The following is a 25855-nucleotide window of genomic DNA, read 5'->3' as shown; positions in this document are numbered from 1 at the left end:
GTTAGCTTCGTTGTAAACATGGACGAATGAAGATGATGCGGATAAATTATTGGGGATATTTTTTAATATTTTCATAGTTTCCCAAGAGCTACTCTTACTTAGAAAGGTATATTTTACATTTGTATGACAAACAATAGCAATAGGGTTTTATTTAAGAGATTTTTTATATTTAATTACGATATATGATAAAATCTTTTCTCTTGCTCAGCAGTCTTGCAACGTCAGATCATTCCTGTGTTACTGTGTGTGTTCCACCGTTACTGTGTGTGTTCCACTTGGGTAGTAAAACACGTCTTTACAAAACTAATTTCAATATATGTTTGCATTTTAACATTGCAGGGAAAAAATTGATATCACTAATTTGCATAAATAGAACATAAAACCATGGTATACTGTTAATTAAAAATATAATGTGGAACAAAAGCAACCAAAATACAGATATATTTTATATGCAGAGGTATGTAAATGATTTGCTGAGTAAATATTTGAAAAGAAAATGTATCATGTACTTACTGTAAAATATAATGAACAAATTTTAAATTGCCTTAGGTTTATTGTTCTTTAAGCATGATGTTTAGTCATGCTTAACTCATTTATGCATTTGAGAACCGTTGGAGATAGATAAAAAGAAGATAATTTGTATGACTGGATTATTTCACATTCTAAGTAATATATATGAGTACTTAAAATGATACTTTTTATTTAACCTCTTTGTGATTGCACAAGCTGTGCAGTTGAAAATGACACATGTATGTCAGTGACACCTGTGTCATAAAAGTGGAAAGGAAAGTCATGATCAGATGGTAAGATGTAAAGGCTACAAGCGTTCTGTGTAAATGTTCCAGGGTAGAACTGAAGAAGAATAACGAAGCTAAATTTAATTAACTTATTAAGGAAACTCTAAACACTAATGAAAAATATTTTTTTGGATTTTGAGAAAATTGTAAAATATAAAGATGTAAATACTGACTTTATCTAGGTCATTTTCAACATATGGTACCTGCAGGCCTCTAAGTATCCTCTAAAATTTAGGCATCAGCTGGCTATTAATAAAAAAAATTAGTTGCCAATGTAAATTTTTAGTTCCAGGCGATTCTTTCTTAGGTGCCAACTTAAAGACCTCTAGGAACCCCATGTTGGGGTGGGGGTGGGGAGTAGTCATTGGAGGGGCATGTCTGATGCTTCTTCCACTTTTGACAGTGGAAGAACAAGAGTATCTTTTTGTCCCCATCCCCTGGTCAGAATCAAATTAATGTAGGAGATATAGTAACTAGGAAATGTTCAAAGCAGAATTGTAAAAAGACTTTTTTTGCTTTGGAAATATTTTATAATTGATTGAACACCCTTGTTAGAACCCTGTACCTGTCATATTTGTTCAGGAGAAATGTTCATAGATAATGAAGTATCAGTGCAGAGAAATCACTGTTGTTTACTTATAATGGAAAAATACATTCAAACTAATGCTTTCAATTAGTCTATCTTGGTCTAAAGTAATGTTCAGATTACTTTTAGATTAATCAATTTCAACTTGTGTCAATTACTGTAGATTTTCATTTTTTCCATTTTACTTTCCATTTAACATCAAATGGCAGGTCACTCTAACAGCATCAAACTACCATGGAATTTAATCTCTTCAGTGAGCAGTGTTTAAAGCTTCCTTTCTTTAATGTTGTATTCAGAGGATGAAGATTTTGTATGTCACTGGGAGGGGGTGTCCTTAAATGTCAATGTGTAGGTAAAAATATTCTGCTCTTGAGCAGTTATTCATATATATGAAAATATCATCAAATATTGTGGATTCAAGTTTTTTTTCCCCCAAGTCTCAGGATTCCACTGATAGGGCCACACTGGGGGATGCATATTTTCAAATAGGAATACAAGTGGAAAATGTTTTAAAATTGTTTTTTCAAGAATCAGAGGACAAAATTTTTTTCAGTTTTACTTTCAAGCATCCCCATTAAGTGTGGATTAGTATGTTCTAATCATAAGTAGGGTCAGATGAGTGAATCTGGAGTTTTACAAAGGAAAACTGTGAAAAAATACAAATAGTTTAGGAGCAATAGGACCATAATTTTTATAGTCAACAGTATAATATTCACATAAACTCACTATCCTGGTAAATCAAGAATTACAATTTCAGTATTTCATTATCCATAAAGCACAAAATGTGTCAAACCATGGAGTATATCATTAGTAAAGAGGGAAGAGAACAGTGTGTATTACAGTGTGTTTCATATTCAATTTGACTGATTTAAGGTTATCTTGTTTATGAGCTGGTTTTCTGCAATGAAACCTTATCCTTGACCTCGAATATTTTTACTGTATTGAAGTTTGTTTTGTTTTTACTATTTTGATAAGGACTAATTAATATACATGAGATAATTATACCCCCCGCAAACGAAGTTTAGGGGGGTATATTGGAATCAGCTTGTCCGTCTGTCTGTCTGTCCGTCTGTCTGTAGACGAGATTTTGTCCGGACCATTTCTTGGAAACTGTTGCAAGGATTTTTCTGAAAATTTGTACACTTATTCTTTGCCATATGAAGGTGTGCACCTGGTATTTTCATCATGATTGGATAATTTTTTTGCATTTTACAGGTGTTTTTTTAATTTTTATTATGTGGTTTTGTCCGGATCTGTACCCAGAGACTATTGCATAGATTTGTATGAAAATTTGTACACTTATTATTTACCATATGAAGATGTTCACCTGGTATTTTCAACATTATTTGATAATTTTTCTGCATTTTACAGGTGTTTTTTTTTTTTTCATTTTTATTGACTTAGTCATTTTGGGTTCATGTCTAAGGTTTGAGACATAGAATCTAGAACATCTGTACAAAAATGTGAACTACAGCTTAAAACTACTCATTAGAAGTAAAAAAAAAATCACAAAGTATTAAAAACAGTTTTCACATTACACAGCAGATAGTGTAAATCCATTTGTCCCTTGGGAGTAATGAGTGGACATGCATCCAGTTAAAGATTAATTAATGAGTTCAGTGTGGGAAGCTGTTAGGGCATCTCTGATCAAGCAGGTCTTATCTATATCTCCTGGGAATTGGGCAGAAAGAAATAAAGATCTCTGTTGTCTAAGTCTCTTAATTGTTATTTATGTCTGTCAAACACATAGTTACAGGAAACAGACTTTTATTTTTAAAATGAGTTTGATAAAAAGGTATTAAGATCAATTTGATTTTGTATAATTAATTATGATATTTTTTTTCAACAATCAATTTGCAGAGTGTCATGTCTCATATGACATATAATTGCAAACTATTTTTTTCAATGTAATAAAAAACACTGTAATTACTAGCATGTGACTAGTATTGATGTTTTATTAGGCTGCACCTTAGTTTCATTCATTAAAAAAATATAATGAGTAATTAAATTTTCACTCTAAATGTTTAAGCAAATTGTGAATACCTCTCACATCTAGAAAACATTAGTGATTTGGTACCTTCTCTGAAAAACCCAGCGGGGGTATTTGTCCCTTTTGGACAGTTCTAGTTTATCTAGGACTGAGTTGATGATGTTTAATTTTGTGTAACTTTTTATCTTTATAGACTAAAGTGAAGAACTCTTGGAGACAGGAGGAAAACATGACGTAAGTTGACTCGAAATCTTCAAGCCACACATTCTGTTTCTCTAATTGTTCATTCACTTCATATGCCCCCACCATTTAGAATGAAGAACATATATACTGAGGCTAAAACAAATAATAGTCTTGTTTCCTGCTACCCAACCGACTTTTTTTTTTGTGACCGACCCTAATTTTTTTTCATTTTGGAAGAAAAAAAATCGTGAATTTCCGGAATTTCATCGTTCTGTCACTGTAATCAGTTTCCGTGTTAACATAAAACAAGCATTTCATAAAATTCTTAGTTTAAATTTTAAATATGGATTTTCGTAAAATATCACTTGAGTTCTGCTTCAAAAGAATGAAATTTAATTTTAAAAGACAAAATTGACCTGTGACATGTTTAATTTGATCTTGTATTAGTACATATCCAAAAAATGCCATCAGTAAAAAATGAAAAAATAAAATAAAATAATTTTCCTACCTACCTACCCTATTTTTTCAGGCTGGTAGCAGGAAACAAGACTATTATCTTTTTTGGCCTGATGTAGGGTTATCCATGTCCATTGTATGTCCATCTTTAATACATCTATCCCAATTAAGGGTCCGTGCAATATAACCTGACAAAGGTTTTATATAGTGAAGTGTTCATATTAGCATCCTGTTGATCTGATGAAGTCAGCTCAGTTGGAATTTGTTTTCAGGTCATAGGATCAAAGAGCATGACTTTTTGTTATTAAAGATATGCATATATATGGTTTCCACACGATAACTCCAAGCTATTTAGACAATAATGTTCATATCAATACACAAATTTAAGTATTAAACACTAGATGAAACTTTATTTTGGACAGTTTCTCTGTTTATTCATTGAAGAAAAAAAATTGGCAAGTTTTAGCATATGGTAGGCACATTATATGGACACTAATGACATGTAGGTACTTTAGAAAAGTTATGATTAGAATTAATACATGTATTATTCTTGATAGTAGTATTCCACTTATGTCACTTCAATTCCATGAGTACCAAGAATGAAATCAACAGGGAATAGACTCCATAAATTAGTTTAAAAAGGAGGGAGGGGTGGGGGAATTTTGTAGCAAAGTCAGTTCAGCTAGGGAAGTGATTATTATGTTTGCTAAACAATTTACATGGTTGCAATGTTTATTGTGCATGGTTTACTTTATAGATACATGTACTAGTCTACTAGATACTGATTTTGAACTAAATATATTAAAGGTTAACGAACATACATAACAAAACAATTTTTTTTTTAAATTTTTGATTTTAATTAGTCCACTTTTCATTAGCAAGAAAAATAGTCAAATCCTCTTAAGAGGATGAGAAAAAAAATTCTTTAGCTTAGTAGGTCTTTATTCTTTTGAATTTTTAGCAGAAATTTGGCTATTTTTAAAATATTTAAATCATTTCAAAGGCACATCATATTGTTATTGCATGTGTTTTTTTGGAAATTTTCCCTCATTTAAACTTTCAAAAACCATGATAAAAGTTTAATTGCAAATTAATAAATCCATTTGTCAATGAATAAACAATATGAAAATCTGTAAAAGTTTTAAGAACCAAAAAAATATGGTAATGAATGAAGAATACACATACTTGAAACAAATTTACATTATAATGCATTTTATTTGTCATATATACCAATTTAAAACTTCAATTTGAAAAATAAATGCTTCCTAAGCCCATCAACAAGGGCTGTATACGTATCTTCCAAAAAAATGACAAGAAAGCACTGATTTGGTGTAACACAAACACCTTAAAGATGTTACATACATAGACATGTATGTATAATTGATAGAATGAATTTGACTTGTAGGACTCAGGGTTATGACGAATGATAGAATGAATTTCACTTGTAAGACCCAGGGATTTTCTGGGCTTAACTATGATGAATGATAGAATGAATTTCACTTGTAGGACCCAGGGTTATTCTGGGCCTAACTATGATAAATGATGGAATAATTTCACTTGTAGGACCCAGGGTTATTCCGGGCTTAACTGTGGTAAATGATAGACAGAATTTGATTTGTAGGACCCAGGGTTATTCTGGGCCTAACTACCGGTATGATAAATGATATCTTGTTTTGTAGGACCCAGGGTTATTCCGGGCCTAACTATGATAAATGGGTTGAGAGGACTGAGACTTCAACACTACATAAGATGAAGGAGACATTCTGGACCACAAAGCAGGCTGTCATACAGAAGCTGGGCAAGAAAGAAGATGAACATGTGGTAGCTTCAGACTCGGAACTGGATTCAAAATTAGAGGTCAGTCTTACATTGGTCAGTTTGTGGTCAGTAATCAAGGGCTCAGTCCAATTGTACAGCGGTCAGTGATTAAGGACTCCAGTACACTTAATAATCAAGGATTAAGTCAAGTTAGATACCGGTAGTAATCAAGGACCAATTCAAACAGTAATTGAAGTGGAGTCGGTTTTTAATCAGACTCTGTAATGAAAGCTCAATCAGACTCAAGTAATGGTCAGTAATCAAGAACTCATTCAAACTGGAGAAAGAGCTCAGTAAGACTCAGTTAATCCTGTGTGCACATGATTTTTTTTTTCATGTTTTAGGTATTCAGAGCTATCCAGAAATCTTCTATGGGTTTATTAAGAGTGTTAGAGAAGTATCAGGACAGACTCTGTGGTATGTTTTAATCTTTTACAGACTTTCTGTTTAATATAAATGTGAAGTATAAGTTCTCTTGGATTCTTAGACATTGGGACTTTTTTACCATTTCTTTTTGATTTTAAGCAAAATTATTTAAAATATGTTGAAGGTCATTTTGAAGAGATGTTTAATATTGTATGAATTCGTACACCCACAATGAGGTGCTAATGAAAATATAAGAAAAAATTTTAAACAACCAAAAATCAAAACCCTTATTTAGTATATGATTGCAATCCTTTTATATTAAGTTGTTGTTTTAGTGTTGTCACAAGAGGAGAAAACCTTGTTTTATATTAAGTTGTTGTTTTAGTGTTGTCACAAGAGGAGAAAACCTTGTTTTATATTAAGTTGTTGTTGTAGTGTTGTCACAAGAGGAGAATGCTACAGGGAGATTTTTGAAATCCCAGAGTAACCTGGACAAAACAAGAGCCGGAAAAATGATGGCTGCTGTAGGAAAATCACAAAGTTTTGCTGCTCAGCAAAGGTAATTGTACCACCAGCATGGATTTGTACACATCTATACACACTTGCATTGTACACAGTACATAGAATACAAAAAAATCCTCTAGCTGTAAGAAACTTTATTGTGAAGGTAATTGATGTGTTATTGGTTATTCTGTTGAAAGCTCAGATTTGATTTAATCTTGTATTAAAAAGGGGAAAAAAGACAAGGATCTGTGGTCATCTTTATTTTAATAAATATTTATTCAGAAAAATATGTGTGAATTGGCCACCAAGGCATTCTTATAGACACCCTCTTCAGGTGGTCATCTTTAATGTGATGTGTATAGCATGCACAACTCTGATTGGTAGACTGCTCTAAAGTGGTATAAAGAAGTGCTTGAAATTATCAGTAAAATAGGAGTGAACAAAAGAAGCCAATCTTACAAGTCTTGAGGCATATATTCTGGTTAGAGACCAGAAGAGCTTATGCAATAGTAAGGTGTCTGTCATTGGTCCATCTGTCTAGTTGTCTATTTAGCTGCCTGTCTGTCTGTAAATAATTTTCCAAAATGATACTCCTCCTATAGTTTTGGGCTAGTTTCAATAGACTTGGTACACACATACACTGTATTAAGATACATAATTCTGTTTACCAGTTTTTGATTTCGACAGTGTTGCCATGGTTACTAAAAAAGGAAATTTGTTTGAAATTCTTTCAAAATGCTATTCCTCCTACAGATTGGTTTTAAAATTTTAAGAGAAATTGGTTATACACTCACCTGTGTTAAAAGTTGAGACCAGTATGCGTCACATACATGTATGTATTTTAAAATGTTTATCAGCAGGCATATATTCTGAAGTATCAGTATTAAGTGCTTGATGGGATATGATTTCCTTTAAATATTGGAACACTCATTCAAGTTCATGGAATAAAGTTCACAGAATTGAGAGATAGCATATTGAATACCAGTACTGAGATTGGTTTTTTGACAGGTTATCACTAAGAGTGCCTCTTGTACGTCTCTACCAGGAAGTAGAAACGTTCCGATACCGTGCCATATCTGATACTCTGATGACTATAAATAGAATGGAGGCAGCCCGTACAGAGTATAGAGGGGCTCTGCTTTGGATGAAGAATATCTCTGAGGAACTCGATCCTGACACGTACAAACAGCTGGAAAAGTTCCGAAAAGTAAGTCAAGGCATCAAACCCACAGAAGAACAATCATGAATTATAAAAACAAAACAAAAAAAATAAATAAAGATAGAATTTTTATTAGTGATGAGTAACAGTCCCAAAAATATACATATACATGTATATGCATGCTTGTCTGTGAACAGAGGAAAAATTTATGTAGCATCTTTTTGTGTGATTGTAGAAGTGAAGTACTTGTATAACAATTATGTAAAATATATAATATTTTTCATTTTCAATCAGGTGCAGGCACAGGTGAGAAAGACAAAGGCCAAGTTTGACAAACTGAAGTTAGACGTGATGCAGAAGGTGGACTTATTAGCTGCGTCTAGATGTAACATGTTCTCTCATGTCCTCGCTAACTACCAATCTACGCTACTACACTTCTGGGAGAAAACCTCGCGCACCATGACAGCTGTGGCAGAGAGCTTTAAAGGATACCAATATTATGAATTCAACATTATCAAAGTAAGGGAGGTCAGAGAGAAAGGCTGAAAATTTCCCTCAATAAACTGCTGAATTTTAAAAGCAGTTTTGTTGGGTGAAAGTGTATGAAGTAGAAAATGATTTTATACCAAACAGTTCATTACGTAGTACATGTATTACATGGATTTATACATTTTTGACATGTTAGTATTTTTAGCCCACATGACATTTAACATTTTAGACTTCTTCTCCAGAACCATAGTGCCAATTACAACCAAATTTGCCACAAAGAATCCTTGGGGAAAGGGGATTTATGTTTTCAAATGATGGACAATGCCCTCTCTCAAGAGGAGATAATTAAGATTAAGTAGACATTTGGCCTCATCTTTTAAAAATCTTCTTTTCAAGAACCACAGGGACAAAAACAATGAAACATATATGAATTAAAACTTTATTACTTAGTGTAGATTCAAATTTGTTCAAATCATGATCCCCTGGGGGTAGGGTTGGGCCACAGTAGGCGATCAAAGTTTTACATAGGAATATATAGGAAAAAAATCTCTAAAAATCTTCTTCTCAATAATTCTCAATAACAGCAAAGCCATGATTAATCATATTTATATGGAAGCATCCTCAGATAGTGGAGTTTCAAAAATGACCCCATGGCTAGGATGGGCCATGATAGGGAACAAAGTTTTACTCGGGAATATACTTGTAAATGTACCAGTATATAGGAAAAAATCTTCTCAAGAATGGCAAAAAGCACGATTAATCATACTGATAAAGCATCCGCAGGGTAGTGTACGTGTAGGTTCAAATTTGTTTAAATCGTTATCCTGGTGGGTAGGGTTTGGCCTTATTAGGTGATTGAAGTTTACATAGGAATATATAGGAAAATAAATCTGCTGATGAAGAACAACAGGGCCATAGTGACTCAAGTGAATGTTGTGCTCCATGGGCCTATTGTTTTAATTATGAGTTGGGTCGAAATTAGAGACCCAAATTGTACGTAATGCATAAGAAAAACATCTTCTCCAGAACAGCATGATTTTATTCCACAAAAAGCATTTATTTTCATTCATATTTGTATGTTCTATTTTAGGAACTGGCTGAACCCAGTAAAAAGTTGTCAGAGGAAACATCCAAATCAGAACCAGCAGAAAGAGATACAGCTGATGAGGAATTTGACCCCAGCAAGTAAGTCTCCAGGAATTAGTGTGCATGTATGTTTATGTGTTTATCATCAAGCTAGCAATAGGCTCACAAAAATATGGGGTAACAAATTTGTAGCAATTAAAATTTTTTTCAGTTATTGATTGTTTCCAATAATTTTTTCACCCAGTTTCAAAATAATTATATGTTGCATGCCTGTAGTTAGTTAGTAATCGTGAATAGTAGTTTAAATTGCATGACAGAACCATGCTTTTACATTAAGAAAATCCCTGTCTTTGTTCACGCGTGATTTGTTATATCTATGTTATATCTATGTTGTATGTATTTCATTAAGCTGTAAAAAGTGCACAAGTAGAAAGTCAAATGAAGAGTGGCAGACACCTGTCTCAAGGTCAACAGACCAGGATGACGAGAGGTAATGGCACTCAGGGTGTCTTACAGGAATCTTACCTTGCTTGCAGTATTTATACCTGTATCTCATTTATATGTCAGTGTACATGTATATTTTAAAAGGAGGAATAACACACCAATATAATTCTTTCTAATGGAAATACATGCAGAGATAAAGGTCAATATCATCTAAATAAATTGACTATCTGGGTGGCTCTTTGGTCTGAAACATTAGATTTGTAAACTGTAAATCAGGTCCATCCCAGTAGCCATTTGATTTTTTTCTGAGCATTATTTTACATTCACATTGTTTTGTTTCTGTTATTTTTATTATTTTTTTTATTTTAAAGTTTTTTTGACCAAATGTTTGTTAACACATGTATTTACGTAATAATTTTAATTTATTAAAGTTTTTGAGATGTGTTGGACCTCCTTAACAGAAATAGTTTTATTTGGAGAAAGAGTAGTTTAAATCAACATAAACAGATGATATGAAGATTGTTAAGACAATCTTTATTTTTTTAAGCGAGGGAATATGTCCTGAGTGTGGACATTTCTTTCAAGGAGAGGGAGACAACTATCCTATTACTGATTTAGAACAGAATGTTAAAACAGAGAGTAGTCTCCCTTCACAAAGACAGGAATTGTATTCAGAATCAAGTGAAGAAAATAGGTATTGTTTGTTAAACTAAAAGCACCAGTAATCTGGAGTCTTACACTGTGGTCACTCAAAAGATTAACATATTCTGTACTCAGAGAGAACTTTAGAAACATACAGTGTGTACTAACAAGTAACAAATTTTAAAGTGACTAACCGTGTGTACTAATAACTAACAAATTTTAAAAGTGATTATTTTTACAGATTTGGTGTTTTTAGGTGTGTTAATTTTAAGTCAGAATAGAAGAAACTGACATTATTTTGGGTACATTTTCAAGTAATGAAATAAGGTAGACCTTTCTTCTTTCCATCTTTTCAAAACCACCACTTGAAGGCTTTTTATTGACTATCTGTAGGTTGAGAATCATTCTTAGTCTTAATGAGAATTATGTTTAGTGCACAAGTCAGGAGTACACACTGTTTAAACTGGTATCTGAGCCTAAGCTCATTTATCACAGAAGAATTATCAGGTATTTGTTAAGAAAAAAAATTATATAATCTGAAATATGTGATTTTCAAAATTTGTCATCTGTGCAAGCCTAGGGTTCCTGATCTGAACAATCAGAAAAACCTTGTCTTGCGAAGATGAAAATTGGTAAGCACCACATATATGCTTTTCTTTGCTTATTATACTTTGCATTTGTAAGATGTAAATTTCTACTTTACAGATGTGTATGCTGCAAAGTATTGCATTATACTAGCATAATAGGCGAAAAATATTTCTTCTTGGTTTCCATTTCTTTATTAGTAGACAGTAGACACACTCTACACTTCAAGTGCAATAAAAATAAATCAATAGAGAACAAAGATGTTACCAATTTATGCTCACATTGAACTTTTATTTTTCACCATAAAGCTAGGAAATAATGAATAATTAGATGATTGTTTTATTGTGAAATACTAATATTACAATCTCAATGAATTACATGTAATAGTATTACAATCATAGTGTAATACAAGTCCTAGAATAACAATTAAAATGTAATACACGTATTAGTATTGCTGTCAATGTAATCCACATGCTTGCATTACATGCACAATGTAACACATGTACCAGTATAACATTCACAATGTGATATAGTCATGGTATTACAATTAAAATGTAATATAAAGTACTGGTATTACAAAGTTATTTTAAAACTATTGTCCTAGTATAAATCACAATATAGTAACAAGTATTACATTTACAGTGTAATGCATGCAGAAGTAATACAAGCACAGTGTAATTAGTACTAGCTAGTATAACAAGCACAATTTAATAAACTTTTATTACAAGCACATGCAATGTTAAACATGCACTTGTATTACAAGCATAATGTAATACATTTACTATATAATAATAATTTTATTAAAACTATGTTTGTGAGCATATATAATATTAGCTAGCATATTTATTACACTTATTATCAGCTTAGATAATTTTTTAAGATTTTGAATAGTTTCTCAGCTCTTCTTCTGCCTTGTATCAAGTGTTGGTATAATATAATTCATCACTACAGATATGCATGCATTTGAAATATTTCTACTGATGCGTAGTAGGTCACAAGCTTTTGAAAGTAACATTTATTATGCCCCGCCATGAATATGGCCGGGGCATATAGTGTTTGTCATGTCCGTCTTCCGTCCTTCTGTCCTTCCGTCCTTCTGTCTGTCCTTCCGTCACACTCTGTTCAAAGCTCAGTTTCAAAGAAACTATCCAAGATATTTTTATCAAACTTCATATGCTGATACAAACTGATGAGAGCTATTCAACTGCATCAACATTTTTTGACCTTGACCTTTCTTTTGACCTTGACCTCAATTTTCTTAAATTAGTGTTTAGCTCAGTTTTAAAGATATCATTCAAGATAGTGTAATCAAACTTCATATGTTGATACATACTGATGTAAGTTATTCAACTGCATCAACTTTTTTGACCTTGACCTTTCTTTTGACTTTGACCTCACTTTTTTTAAATTAGTGTTTAGCTCAGTTTTAAAGATACCATTCAAGACAGTGTTATCAAACTTCATATGCTGATACATACTGATGAGAGCTATTCAACTGCATCAACATTTTTTGACCTTGACCTTTCTTTTGACCTTGACCTCACTTTTCTTAAATTAGTGTTTAGCTCAGTTTTAAAGATACCATTCAAGATAGTGTAATCAAACTTCATATGTTGATGCATACTGATGTAAGTTATTCAACTGCATCAACATTTTTTGACATTGACCTTTCTTTTGACCTTGACCTCACTTTTCTTAAATTAGTGTTTAGCTCAGTTTTAATGAAACCATTCAAGATATTTTTAACAAACTACATATGCTGATACATACTGATGAGAGCTATTCAACTGCATCAATATTTTTTACCTTGACCTTTCCTTTGACCTTGACCTCACTTTTCTTAAATAAGTTTTTAGCTCACATTTAAAGATACCATTTAAGATAGAGTTATCAAACTTCATATGCTGATACATACTGATGAGAGCTATTCAACTGGATCAACATTTTTTGACCTTGACCTTTCCTTTGACCTTGACCTCACTTTTCTTTAATTAGTGTCAAACTTTATATGCTGATACATACTGATGAGAGCTATTCAACTGCATCAATATTTTTTGACTTTGACCTTTCCTTTGACCTTGACCTAACTTTTCTTTAATTAGTGTTTAGCTTAGTTTTAAAACCATTCATAATATTTTTATCAAACTTCATATGCTAATACATACCGATGTAACCTTTCAACTGCATAAACAATTTTTTTCTGACCTTGACCTTTCATTTGACCTTGACCTCACTTTTCTTAAATTTGTGTCAAACTTCATATGCTGATACATACTAATGTAAGCTATTCAACTGCATCAATATTTTTTGACCTTGACCTTTCCTTTGACCTTGACCTCACTTTTCTCAATTTGTGTTAAAATGTTGCATTACTAATATACCCTCGGCAGGGCATTCATGTCCTATGGACATATTTCTAGTTATTTATGCACCATTATTATACTTTATATAAATGAAAACATTTCTTCTCTCCTTAAAGGTTGATAGCATTTGATGAGGAAGAAGGAGAAACAGAAAGTGCTGAAATCAGAAATGACAGCTTACAGAATCTATATGACATGAGTACAGAAAGTAAGTCAAAAGTCAAACAGAAAGTAAATAAACAGGAAGTCATAAAGAGAAAGTAAGATGTAAGTAGAGAGTAAGTCGTACAGAGTTCCAGATAAGGTCATATTTGCAGAAATATATTGAATTTTACAAAATATGCTTTGGAATTTAAAATTGGGCGTACAATTACCCAATAGCAATCAGAAATATGCATTATGTTTTGAAAAAAATGTGAATGGTGGATAGAAAAGTACAAGTACAACATCCCAGTATTTAATAAATAAATGTAAATGGAGGTTAGCTGAGTGCTTGAGTTTTCATAAACAAAAATATTAAATTTATAGCCTTCCTTAAAAAAAACTGTAGACAATTCTAGCAATCCAAGAATCTGTAAAATTAGCAGTGAACACAATGTTAGAACAGTGTGGGCAAACTAAGATTTTTCTACTTAAAAAAAAATGTCACTGAGTGTTTTTGTGTGCCTTAGGAACTTTGCCTTTTGCATGGTCTTTCTCTGCAAAAAAATCAAACATTTAAATCAGTTACTGTACAATTAAATGATGACAAAGGATCATGTTGACATTACGTATTTCAATGTTGCATATATGCAGGAACTATCCCTTTATTTCTTTTTTCTTTTAATCTTAATCTAAGATAACAATTTAAGTGCAAAACAGCATTGATTTCTGGCCCCTCATGAGTAAAATATTCTTAAATGACAAAACAGCCAATGTTAGCTTTATTAACAAAATACTATTTTTTGCTGAGAAGCAAAATTTGAATTGATTTGAAAATCAGGGAATAAATACTGTACTGTGGCATAAAATTATCTGGAGCTTTGTATTGTTTTGAACTCACCTCATCTTCCTGCCTTTATTGACCAATTAGTGATTTCTGGAAATGAAACTTACAAACTCACCATATTTGCAAAAAAAAAAAAAAAAAAATTCAAATAAATACCGGGGTATAGATTTCTTAGGAGACCTGTTTGTCAAGGCCATAGAGTTGAATAATGTTACAACTAACAGATGTAATTCTAATAACCAATATGTAAATAAAAGAGATATTACTGGTATCCAGTATAAAGAAGGTCTGTCAATGTATTCTAAGCATAAAAATATTATGGCAAACTTTATATTAGAGAACACAAACTTTTTATAATAGTTGTGATATGTAAAAGAATGGTTAGCTCTTAGTATATATTTTCAAACATTTTCACAGATCAGAACAATTCCACTGACCTTGGAAACAATGTCAAGGATTCGGCTCCATTTATAGAGATGGAGGATGACTCGGGAGAGTTAAAAGATGAAGATTTTGATTTCTCTGGAGCCTTTACATCGAGTGAGAAACCAGCAGGGTCAAGGTCAGAGAAAGGTAGGAGCATTCTGGGCACAAGTATGGGAAGAAATGACAGTAATTTTTTTTTTTTTAAGAACTACATATAGGAAATGGTAGAATTTTTACCTATACTTCATACAACTTTACCGTAAATGCGGATATTTTTACAGGATAAAATTTTACGATTTCTGTGGAACAAAGCATTGTATTCGGGGGAGGGGGGTGTTATGGTTGTTTTTGCAGAAATGAAAGAGTTTACAAAATGTGTTGGTTTGTTGTTTAGTATGGTACCTTACCTGACATCATTGAGGTAGTGATAAATTTTGCCAAACTTTTAAAAATAGCAGAATTCCCAAAATTTTCCATGTTAGCAGTACTTTTCTTGTACTGGTTTATGTATTTTCCCCCATTTTCACAGCTGATTGTTAAACATGAAATAAGTTTTGTTGTGAAATTTTCATTATGAATGAAAATATAAAAAAAAGGGGGGGGGAGGGGACAGAAAACCAAATTCAGAACACAGCAAAAAGTTGTTGTGAAGGAAAAGTGAAAATAACCATGCAGCATGAAATGAATTTTTAATATGTCAATATTTGATAGGTAAGTATGTAAGGTAAAACACATAAATTCAATGGATACCAGGTACTCCTTTTTGAGATTTCATTGCACTGTAAAATTACCACATAAACGAAGAGAAAAACTTGTAAACTTTAAATTCATTTATTATTTTAATCAAACAATTTGATTTGCATTTTGCTAAAACCAGTGCTCTTGTGAAACTTTGATTTTTCTAAAAGTATGTCATTCAGTGATTACAGTGATTTAATCATATCAAGCAATAGGTTTTGGAGTTTCCTAAGTCGATCACTAGTAAGAAATAAACTGCCCGAATTCAAGAAATATCAGTATACCCAGTATTTGGGATGTGAAATATCATTTATCTTTTAAGCTTTTTAATAATAGTACATTACAAATATTTGTACAATCTAACTTTTCCTAATGCCTCAGACACCATGAAAAATCCCTTCTTAGAAATGCCGACAGCCATAGGATGCCATATACTGTTGGCTTTAGTGAGTAAAAATTTGTTGAGCTTTCCATCAGGGTTTAGTAGGTGAATACGATGATTTTGGTTGTCTGCCACAAAAATGTATCCATACTCATCCACACAGATTCCAAATGGCTGCAAAATCTGCTGCTCTTTGATTCCGTAGGTACCATATTCTGCGATGAAGCGTCCCTCCATGTTGAACACCTTGATGTTTGGAGCAGCAGTATCAGTGACTAGGATGTTATCCTCATGGGTAGTAGCAATGTAAAATGGGTCAACAAGGATCCTGTTGCCTTTCTGGTCCAGGGCTTCTATTGTTTTGATCAGATTTCCTGATTTAGGGTCGTGAACAGTGATCCTTTGCTGGCGACAATCTACGACTAGAATTTCTCCTTTGCTGTTGGTCGTTATGCCACGAGGATGTTTGAAAAAGCCTGATATAGTGAGAACATGGTTTCCATCCTGTGTGAAGACCTTGACATTTTCTTTTTCATAATCGGTGACTGCAATACTATCATTTTCTAGTGCTGTAACATCAAAAGGAATTCCTATCTTATTATCATTCTGTCCTGTGAATTCCTTCAGAAGTTTCCCTACTGAGTCAAAGATCTTGATCTTCTTGTTATCCCTGTCCACAATTGCTATATTATCCTTCTTAGTGACTGCCATCCCAGTGGGCCAGATATCTCGGTTCTCATCTGTTCCTTCTGAGTCAAAGGATAGTAGGAACTCTGCAGTGCTCTTGACATTGGGTAATACTGAGGTTATTTTTAATTCTCCTCCTGATAACTGAGCTGACTCACTTTTTCCTATGGGTACTTTGTCATTGGAAAGCTTGCCAAACAAAGTCTGAACATTCTGCTCTGTGTTTGCCCCAGGTATAAATCCAATCTTAAGTTTGGCTGTAAGTCCATCCAGTTGCATTTTGATGAGTTGAGTCAACCTGGTGGTGATCTCCCGGTGCATGACCAGAATTTCCTCTGGTTTTCCATGAGTCATCAGTCGGTTCAGGAAATGAGCATTGTTATGTAGAGAGGTAGAGGCTATCTGTAGGTTGTTCAGTTTCTCTTTAGCCTGATCCATCTCAGTTTCACATGCTTCTGTGATTTCTTGTTGAAGCTTGTTCTTGCACTCATCAATCAAACTGTGTAGACTGTCTGCCTGTGTCTGTGTGTTTGTTAGTAACTGTTGTTTGGTCTGCTCCAAATTTTCTGAGTAATTTTCTAGAAATTGGCAGTAATTTTGTATGGAAGGAAGTCGAGTCCTGATGCTAGCAATCAGTCCTTTGATCTGTTTGGAATATTTAGGCAGAGCATTTTCAAAATCAATAATATTGTGACCTCCATGTTGAGATGTTTGGCACTGAGGACAGTTCAGCATTTCACAGTCAGTGCAGAAAGACGTCAGAGAATTATTTTCATGTTCATTACACTTTAGGGTTTGATATTCTCTGATGTCGTGATCATAGAGTCCATTTCTAATTTGTTCGTAAGGCACTACTTTATGATTCCGGGTTATCTTTGTCTTGTGATGAGCTTCCTGACAATCACCACACATATCATCGTGGCAGTTCAGACATAGAGACACCGCATCCACGGTTTTACCAGCAAACTTACAGTAATCACACTGCCTGTCTGTATCATGTTTGTATTTGTAAAGTATACACAAGTCCTGTATGAAAGCATTGCTTTGGAACATACTGCCTCCCTCTTCTGGTAGTGATATTGAGGACACACACACAGGACAAGAGAACTGTTGGAGGACCTCACCATTAGGAATGTTTTCTGAGGACTTGGTGTTTTCTGCTGGAGCAGTGATCTGTCGAGGAAGCTTCTGAATGCAGTCTTCACACAGGCTGTGTAGGCATGGGAGCAGGCGAGGGTTCTGGTAGTCATGGCAACAGCTGGAACACTTCAGGAAGTTGGAATTCACTAATTCAGCTAGAGTTTCTTCTGTATCTTCCATGTTGTCACTGTACATGAAAAGAATAAACACTGGATTTAGTTGTGCTTGCAATGTTAAGAGATTTTAAATGCACGATTTCACTTACTTTTTTTCAAATCTTAGTCTATAAGGGAATGAAATGTAGATACTATGCTTAGGTATATTAAAGGTGATGAACAGAGATTATGAAGATAAGGCATTGTATTTTATTTAGTATAGCTGTACATTCAGCAGTGTTCAGTTAATGAACATATTTATCTTCTTTTTTTTTTTATTTATATACAATATACATTTCAGTGTTTACAGATGTGAACAAATTAAACCTCCACTGTGACACATTATTGGATATGTTTGTACTTTGTGACTGGAAATTAGCAGTGCTAGTTTACCATACATTGATTATTTAATTGTCTGGGTATCAGAAAAGAGTTGTCATATTTCCTGCTCCAAGTCAATATCCATTCCCAGAGAGTTCTAACAAGAAGGCAATTACATTCTTTGTGTTTTAGGGTATTTGCGTTATCAGGGTGGGGATGATCATTAAATCAACTTTTCCCAATATTTCTTTGGTGATTAAACATGATTTGTAAATGTTGGTATGTTTGTTTAAAGTGCTGTTTTAGACAAGCTCCTGGTTTAAAATAACATGGCCATGATCTATGCATACAAATGTATAGCATGTATTTTACATAAATTTAACTTTGTTGAAGCTTATTTAAAATTGTCGATTAAGCGTATTCAGTTGATGAATTTTTTTAAAAATTCATTTTGTTTTTCAGCACAGTGTAAATTTTAATTAATTTTTTGACTTTGACCATAAATTCATTGTGTAAACTAGAGTATACCTTTTATATACAAAAAGGAACAATCTGGTTGTAATAGTGAATAGGAATAAACAATTTCAAAAAGACTTTTCCTTAATAAGACAATTAATTAAGCCAATGAAGTGTAAAGAAGATATCCAGTTAAATCTTACCTGTTGGTTTATTTGTCTGAATTAATTCCTTAGTCTATATTTGATATTTCTCTATGATGTTGAGTTTGTCCACTAGTCCGTAGATCTGATATTCTGTTGTCTCTATGATAACTCGTCAGGTACAACTCTGTCGACACTGCGATCACCAACAGCGATCCCCAACAACTAAATCCGTAAACTGCTATAGCCTGCTCCCATTTAAATCTTCCAAAATTGAATTTACTTTTTTATTTTCTTACTAGCATTTAAATTACTCCTACTTATTTTGTTCCTATGTGGTGTTCAGACACTGAGGTGGAACCTGTCGATGGTTTAAAGCTAGAGATGATTTTCTGGGCATTGATTGGGTCATGATCAGATCAAATTGACGGCCCATAATGACATTTAAGTCAGATATAGAAAAGGAGTATTGATCCATGTACAGCTATTTTAATGTTATCTTACACTGATTGTCAAATGTATTTTATGGAATTTTTATCAACAAAAAGATGGAATTTTTCTGATAAGTGCACTTAAAACATTTCTTTCTTTTTTTGAATTACATTAGCAAGTCTGAATTGATCCATATTCTCATCTGCTTTTGATTGTGACTAGATAAATATTCAGTCACATGAATTTATTGTAAGAGGGGAAATAAATACAAATTTTATACCGTAAATATTTAAAACAAAACATATTTCATATTCAATAGATTTCATTAAAAAAAAAAAAGAAAAGGTCTCTAAGGTTTGCCACCTAAAGTAATTCAATTGTGTATTCTTCTTAGAGAATTTTTCTGAACATTTGTATAATGTTTAACAATTGTTTTAGGTAGAAAATGTTTCTAATTATGGCAGAGCTTTATCAGTGAAATGGTTGAATTACATTTGAAAGTGCACATTTACAGTAACATATTTTGAAGTTCTGGGTTGTTGCACTTCAATCTACAGGTTAACCTTGCATGTTGAGGTAAATCCATTTAATGAGAATTAATCATTTAAGCCTCTAACATTTCTTATTTTTCAGTTCCAATCCTGAATTATATGTCCTTATGTAGGTATAACCCATTGTTATGTGGTATTTAAGTGTGCCACAGTGCTCAGTATATTTAATCTGTAGAAAAAACACACTGCTAAGGCAAAGAGCAAATATTTCATTGGAAGTTAAAGGAAATCTACAGTTGAAAACCAATTTCAATTGGCTTTGAAAACATTTAAAGGAAACTTTTCTGCTAGTGAAAGAAGTACAGGAAAGCTTTAATTAAAGCCATCATTTTATAAAGCTAAAGATTTCCTGATTATGAACCAGCAGACAATTATATATCTCAACAATGTCCATTGAATTTGAATAAAAGTTACACTCATTTTCTTATAATCTTTAGAAACTCTATTTCAGAATGAGAAAAAAAATCTTGAATACTATCTCTTTAGTAATTTTAACCCAGAAAATGGCTAATACTCGGTCTAAAAGAATTTTTTCTTATACTTTTAAGATTTACAGCTGTTAAAAGTGAAGTACATTAATTGGCCTGGATATGAGGTCCTACTCCTATTTTATGTTTGTGGACTTTGTTGACAGATTGGCATGTATTTTATCGCTATCACTTGACTAGGTCTGATTTTCACTACATAATCCCCTTGTAGATGATAAGTGGGTTATACAGGGGGCTTTCAAATCAATAATTTCTCTTCAAATGAGTTACCTTCTAGGTTGTAAAATGTTAATATCTGACAATATCCAATACTTTATTCACCGTAAAAATGTTTACAGAGCAATATATATTTCGATCATCTTAATTAATTTTTCCTAGTCATATGAAGGGTTATATATTTTAGTAGAGTACAGTGCAGTTTTACTTCAGAAAATCATATTTGAAAACATTGAATTTTGTTTTTGAACTAACCCAGGTGAGCCATGTAAATTTCCAATGTATGCATATCTTTCAGAGACCATCCAACTTTGAATATATTCCAACAAGCCATTACTGTGAGATACCTGGTAGATGTATATCATTACTATATGTTCTTGTTTTGATTTTGTAGTGATCTCTGACCTTTTGGCTGATGACCTTCCTCTGGGTCAGGATGACACAGACAAAGATGACCTGACAATTCTGAATGAGATCCTAAATGCCCCCTCCACAGGTGGGGATGACTTCTCAAAGGAGTGGCAGGCGGTGTTTGGAACCATGCCCCTCTCTACCGGCACCACCTACACTCAGGGGGAGACAGATCAGGCCGAGTTCATGCCCTCTAATCTTCTGGATCTCAACAAACAGATGTCAGGCATGAGCTTATCTCAGAGTGAGTAGTCAGGATGAGTCTATCGTTGAGTTTAAAGCCTAAGTTGTCCTCACTGTGTTAATTATATTTGAGTTTGAGCATGGAGGGAGTCTGGAATGTAAAATGTAAGCTTATTTGAGTGTGTGTATAGTATGCACATATATCAGACTGAGTGCAAGATATCACCGAGCAAATATCAAGCGTAAATTAATATTTGATAGTTTTAATGTGTTAACTTCCATCAGGATAATTTTATTAATCAAGTTTATCTCAGTGTCAAGTCCAAGTTTTCTCAGAGTGAATGTAAAACTGAAGCTTAATTATTGCAGTAAATGAATAAAGTTAAACCTTGTTTCATTGAAAGTGAAAGTATTAATTTAAGTGTAAATGGATAAGTCAGACCATAAGCTAGTGTCAGTTTATCTCAGATTTAGCACAAAGGATTAATTTATCTCAGAGATGAGCATAAATTTACCTCATACCGAGCACAATTAAAGCATTAATTTATCTCAGAGATGAGTATAAATTTACCTCATACCGAGCACAATTAAAGCATTAATTTATCTCAGAGATGAGTATAAATTTACCTCATACCGAGCACAATTAAAGCATTAATTTATCTCAGAGATGAGTATAAATTTACCTCATACCGAGCACAATTAAAGCATTAATTTATCTCAGAGATGAGTATAAATTTACCTCATACCGAGCACAATTAAAGCATTAATTTATCTCAGAGATGAGCATAAATTTACCTCATACCGAGCACAATTAAAGCATTAATTTATCTCAGAGATGAGCATAAATTTACCTCATACCGAGCACAATTAAAGCATTAATTTATCTCAGAGATGAGCATAAATTTACCTCATACCGAGCACAATTAAAGCATTAATTTATCTCAGAGATGAGTATAAATTTACCTCATACCGAGCACAATTAAAGCATTAATTTATCTCAGAGATGAGTATAAATTTACCTCATACCGAGCACAATTAAAGCATTAATTTATCTCAGAGATGAGCATAAATTTACCTCATACCGAGCACAATTAAAGCATTAATTTATCTCAGAGATGAGTATAAATTTACCTCATACCGAGCACAATTAAAGCATTAATTTATCTCAGAGATGAGTATAAATTTACCTCATACCGAGCACAATTAAAGCATTAATTTATCTCAGAGATGAGCATAAATTTACCTCATACCGAGCACAATTAAAGCATTAATTTATCTCAGAGATGAGCATAAATTTACCTCATACCGAGCACAATTAAAGCATTAATTTATCTCAGAGATGAGTATAAATTTACCTCATACCGAGCACAATTAAAGCATTAATTTATCTCAGAGATGAGTATAAATTTACCTCATACCGAGCACAATTAAAGCATTAATTTATCTCAGAGATGAGTATAAATTTACCTCATACCGAGCACAATTAAAGCATTAATTTATCTCAGAGATGAGCATAAATTTACCTCATACCGAGCACAATTAAAGCATTAATTTATCTCAGAGATGAGCATAAATTTACCTCATACCGAGCACAATTAAAGCATTAATTTATCTCAGAGATGAGCATAAATTTACCTCATACCGAGCACAATTAAAGCATTAATTTATCTCAGAGATGAGTATAAATTTACCTCATACCGAGCACAATTAAAGCATTAATTTATCTCAGAGATGAGCATAAATTTACCTCATACCGAGCACAATTAAAGCATTAATTTATCTCAGAGATGAGCATAAATTTACCTCATACCGAGCACAATTAAAGCATTAATTTATCTCAGAGATGAGTATAAATTTACCTCATACCGAGCACAATTAAAGCATTAATTTATCTCAGAGATGAGTATAAATTTACCTCATACCGAGCACAATTAAAGCATTAATTTATCTCAGAGATGAGTATAAATTTACCTCATACCGAGCACAATTAAAGCATTAATTTATCTCAGAGATGAGTATAAATTTACCTCATACCGAGCACAATTAAAGCATTAATTTATCTCAGAGATGAGTATAAATTTACCTCATACCGAGCACAATTAAAGCATTAATTTATCACAGAGATGAGCATAAATTTACCTCATACCGAGCACAATTAAAGCATTAATTTATCTCAGAGATGAGCATAAATTTACCTCATACCGAGCACAATTAAAGCATTAATTTATCTCAGAGATGAGTATAAATTTACCTCATACCGAGCACAATTAAAGCATTAATTTATCTCAGAGATGAGTATAAATTTACCTCATACCGAGCACAATTAAAGCATTAATTTATCTCAGACAAGCACAAGTTTACATCATATTAAGTATAAATTATTACCAAGTTCATTCTATAGTGAAAGAAGAATGCAAATTTATTTCAGAGTGAGTGTAAAGTGTGCACTAAGAGTGCATGTGATTCAGAAGTATAAGCTTTTCTAAGACTGTTTGTAAATTATGTGAAACTAAGTACAGATATACTGTATTTTGTTTGTTACCTAGTTTTATATCTTCATCCTTGTGAATATCTTCATCTTTAGAAATATGCTTAAAGCGAATAGTTTTATTTTAATTATTAAAGTATAAACTGTCAGAACATGTTTTCAATAGGTACCCCATCTGCTGGGGCCCAGACTTCAAGTAAGCCCCCCGTCACCAACAAGTCACAGCCACAGCAAACCAAATCAAAAACCAGTAAACAGGTATAGTATATATATAATTCCTTCATAGTTTGCAGGACATATGCCATCTAGCAGGTATGTTATAAAAGTAAGGCCTCTGTAGTTAACAAGTCAGAAACCATTATGTGTACTGTCAAATCTTGTTATCTTAAAGTCGATAGGACTAGGAAAAACTTCGAAATATCAGAGGGTTCATAATATTGAAGTTGAAATATATAGAGAAAAAGTGTTTAGGATTTCCACCTCCCTCTTTTTGACATATCTATGGTGTTTGAGATGTGGATGTTTGAGATACCGAAGTTCACTGTATATACATGTACTAGTATTCAAAAGCTGTTGTTGATAAGTCAGAAATCAACTTAAAAAGGCACAGAGTATCAGTAAGATAAGTTCTTGTGGATCACAAGTCATAAACCAGGATAAAGTTAACAGCTCCTGCATTATTTCATTCCACACAAATACCTGCATGAAATAGGCTTGATGCAGCAGTACACATAGTTTTTACGTATAAATACTGTATACTGGGAATTTTTGCCCCCGCTTTATTTTCACCCCTTTTGCCTTCGTCACAATTGGGCAAATTTAAAAATGGGCAAATTCAAAGAAAAACGGCATTATCTCTTACACAGAACTGAGTCTGGGCGAATCCAAAACGAGACAAAATTGTTTGCAGGTGTAAAAGGGCGAAATTAAGACGGGGCAAAATAATCCTGTAAACAGTATACAGTCATGTCTAGTTCATGTGGACACTTGTGTTCCCATGCAGTTCATCCAGAGTAATGAAGCATGTGGATTCTTCACCATTAAGATAAATATTCTTTAGATACTTCAAGATAATGTTAAAGATTTTTAAAGAGAGACAACTCTGCAGAATAATTTCTAACTACATAACTTTATATTTCTAGGGGAGGAAGGACATGTCAGCTTGGTTCAGTCTGTTTGCTGATCTCGATCCTCTTTCCAATCCTGATGCAGTCGGCAAGACATCAGATGACATGCAGAGTGCCCAGTTCTAGTCCTGTGCTAATCTGGTTACAGTTTACTTGTCATGACCACACCATTTGGCTCATCTCATGATTGTGAACTATATATACTACTGCATTTATGCTTATAAATTCAACCTGACTCATTCTGCCTGTAACTAAATGGTCTCTAAACTGTTGGTTTTACCACAGCTCCTATTTGTAATATTTATTATCAGGTATTATTCATTGGGTTAGTGACAGGGTATAATATTTGACTATCTAAATAATCTTGTTCTACAAGTATTTGTGCAGTGCATTCAAAAAAAAAAAAGTCCTTGTTTGAGTGATTTATTCATAAAATGTAAGGGAAATCAATGCTTGTCTACTCAGTTACATGTGTATTAACATACATGTATTTTTTTTTCTTTTTTCAATAAGAATCTAGTTATCTCTTTATAGATAAACTTTATACAATGTTTTCTGTCGATTGATGTTTTCTGTGTGAGCTGAATCTCAGATTGTGATATGATATCCACTGATTCCGCGTCCTCTCAGATTGTATCTGTACTGTTTTGTGTCTTTTGTTATACTGAAATTCCTTATTGTTGTTATGTTATAGATTTTGTAGATTTTATATTAACAAGATGTGCATATCTGATAAGCAGTTTATGACAAGAATGCAGGTATGTATAATATGGTATATGTTTAATGATTATTATGCAAAACTAATTTCAATATGAGAAACATTGACTGTAAGAGTATACCTGTATTCAATACATGTATTTGATTTAGAAATGGTTTTTATAGAACTTAATGTTTAGCAAGGGTTTTCCTATATAAGGAATGCAATTAGTTTTTAAAATTTATTGTAAAAGTGTTAATTAGCAGTTCTAACTATGTCAGATTTTTGTTACTGAATACTTGTACAATAATATTGTACATGTAACAGTTGTTACAAACTAAAATCATTGATTAGGAGT

The 25855-nt window shown here is 32.8% G+C and overlaps 2 protein-coding genes across 4 annotated transcripts; one reads left to right on the top strand and one right to left on the bottom strand.

Annotated features, from left to right (window-relative positions):
• LOC133201346 (islet cell autoantigen 1-like) lies at positions 1 to 25855 on the top strand. 3 transcript variants are annotated; one of them, XM_061337153.1, is made up of 15 exons: positions 1 to 106; positions 3567 to 3607; positions 5692 to 5869; positions 6175 to 6247; positions 6632 to 6755; positions 7709 to 7907; positions 8154 to 8378; positions 9439 to 9533; positions 9844 to 9924; positions 10426 to 10572; positions 13585 to 13676; positions 14874 to 15029; positions 20986 to 21246; positions 23840 to 23931; positions 24816 to 25855. In XM_061337153.1, exons 2-15 carry the CDS (start codon positions 3603 to 3605, stop codon positions 24924 to 24926), a joined length of 1839 nt encoding a protein of 612 aa, XP_061193137.1. In that variant the 5' UTR covers positions 1 to 106; positions 3567 to 3602; the 3' UTR covers positions 24927 to 25855. The 3 variants fall into 3 exon arrangements, with proteins under 3 accessions (XP_061193137.1, XP_061193138.1, XP_061193139.1); XM_061337154.1 differs by lacking the exon at positions 10426 to 10572; XM_061337155.1 differs by lacking the exons at positions 9844 to 9924; positions 10426 to 10572.
• Positions 15751 to 18014, bottom strand: LOC133201344 (E3 ubiquitin-protein ligase TRIM71-like). Its single transcript, XM_061337152.1, has one exon. The coding sequence runs from the start codon at positions 18007 to 18009 to the stop codon at positions 15961 to 15963; it is 2049 nt and encodes a 682-aa protein (XP_061193136.1). The 5' UTR covers positions 18010 to 18014; the 3' UTR covers positions 15751 to 15960.

The sequence above is a fragment of the Saccostrea echinata genome, unplaced genomic scaffold, assembly GCF_033153115.1.
Source record: "Saccostrea echinata isolate AGI-Se365-2 ecotype Australia unplaced genomic scaffold, CSIRO_AGI_Sech_v1 ptg000043l, whole genome shotgun sequence".
In the NCBI taxonomy this organism is placed as follows: Eukaryota; Metazoa; Mollusca; class Bivalvia; order Ostreida; family Ostreidae; genus Saccostrea; species Saccostrea echinata.
Note: the sequence above shows the minus strand (reverse complement) of the source record. Positions and strands in the feature narration are given on the sequence as shown.

Bases quoted from the DNA above. Each gene is read 5' to 3' on its own strand.
- LOC133201346 (XM_061337153.1), top strand. The intron at 8,379-9,438 runs GTAAGGGAGGTC...GTTCTATTTTAG, and splicing joins ATGAATTCAACATTATCAAA to GAACTGGCTGAACCCAGTAA. The intron at 13,677-14,873 runs GTAAGTCAAAAG...ACATTTTCACAG, and splicing joins ATATGACATGAGTACAGAAA to ATCAGAACAATTCCACTGAC.
- LOC133201344 (XM_061337152.1), bottom strand. From the start codon at position 18,009: ATGGAAGATACAGAAGAAACTCTAGCTGAATTAGTGAATTCCAACTTC.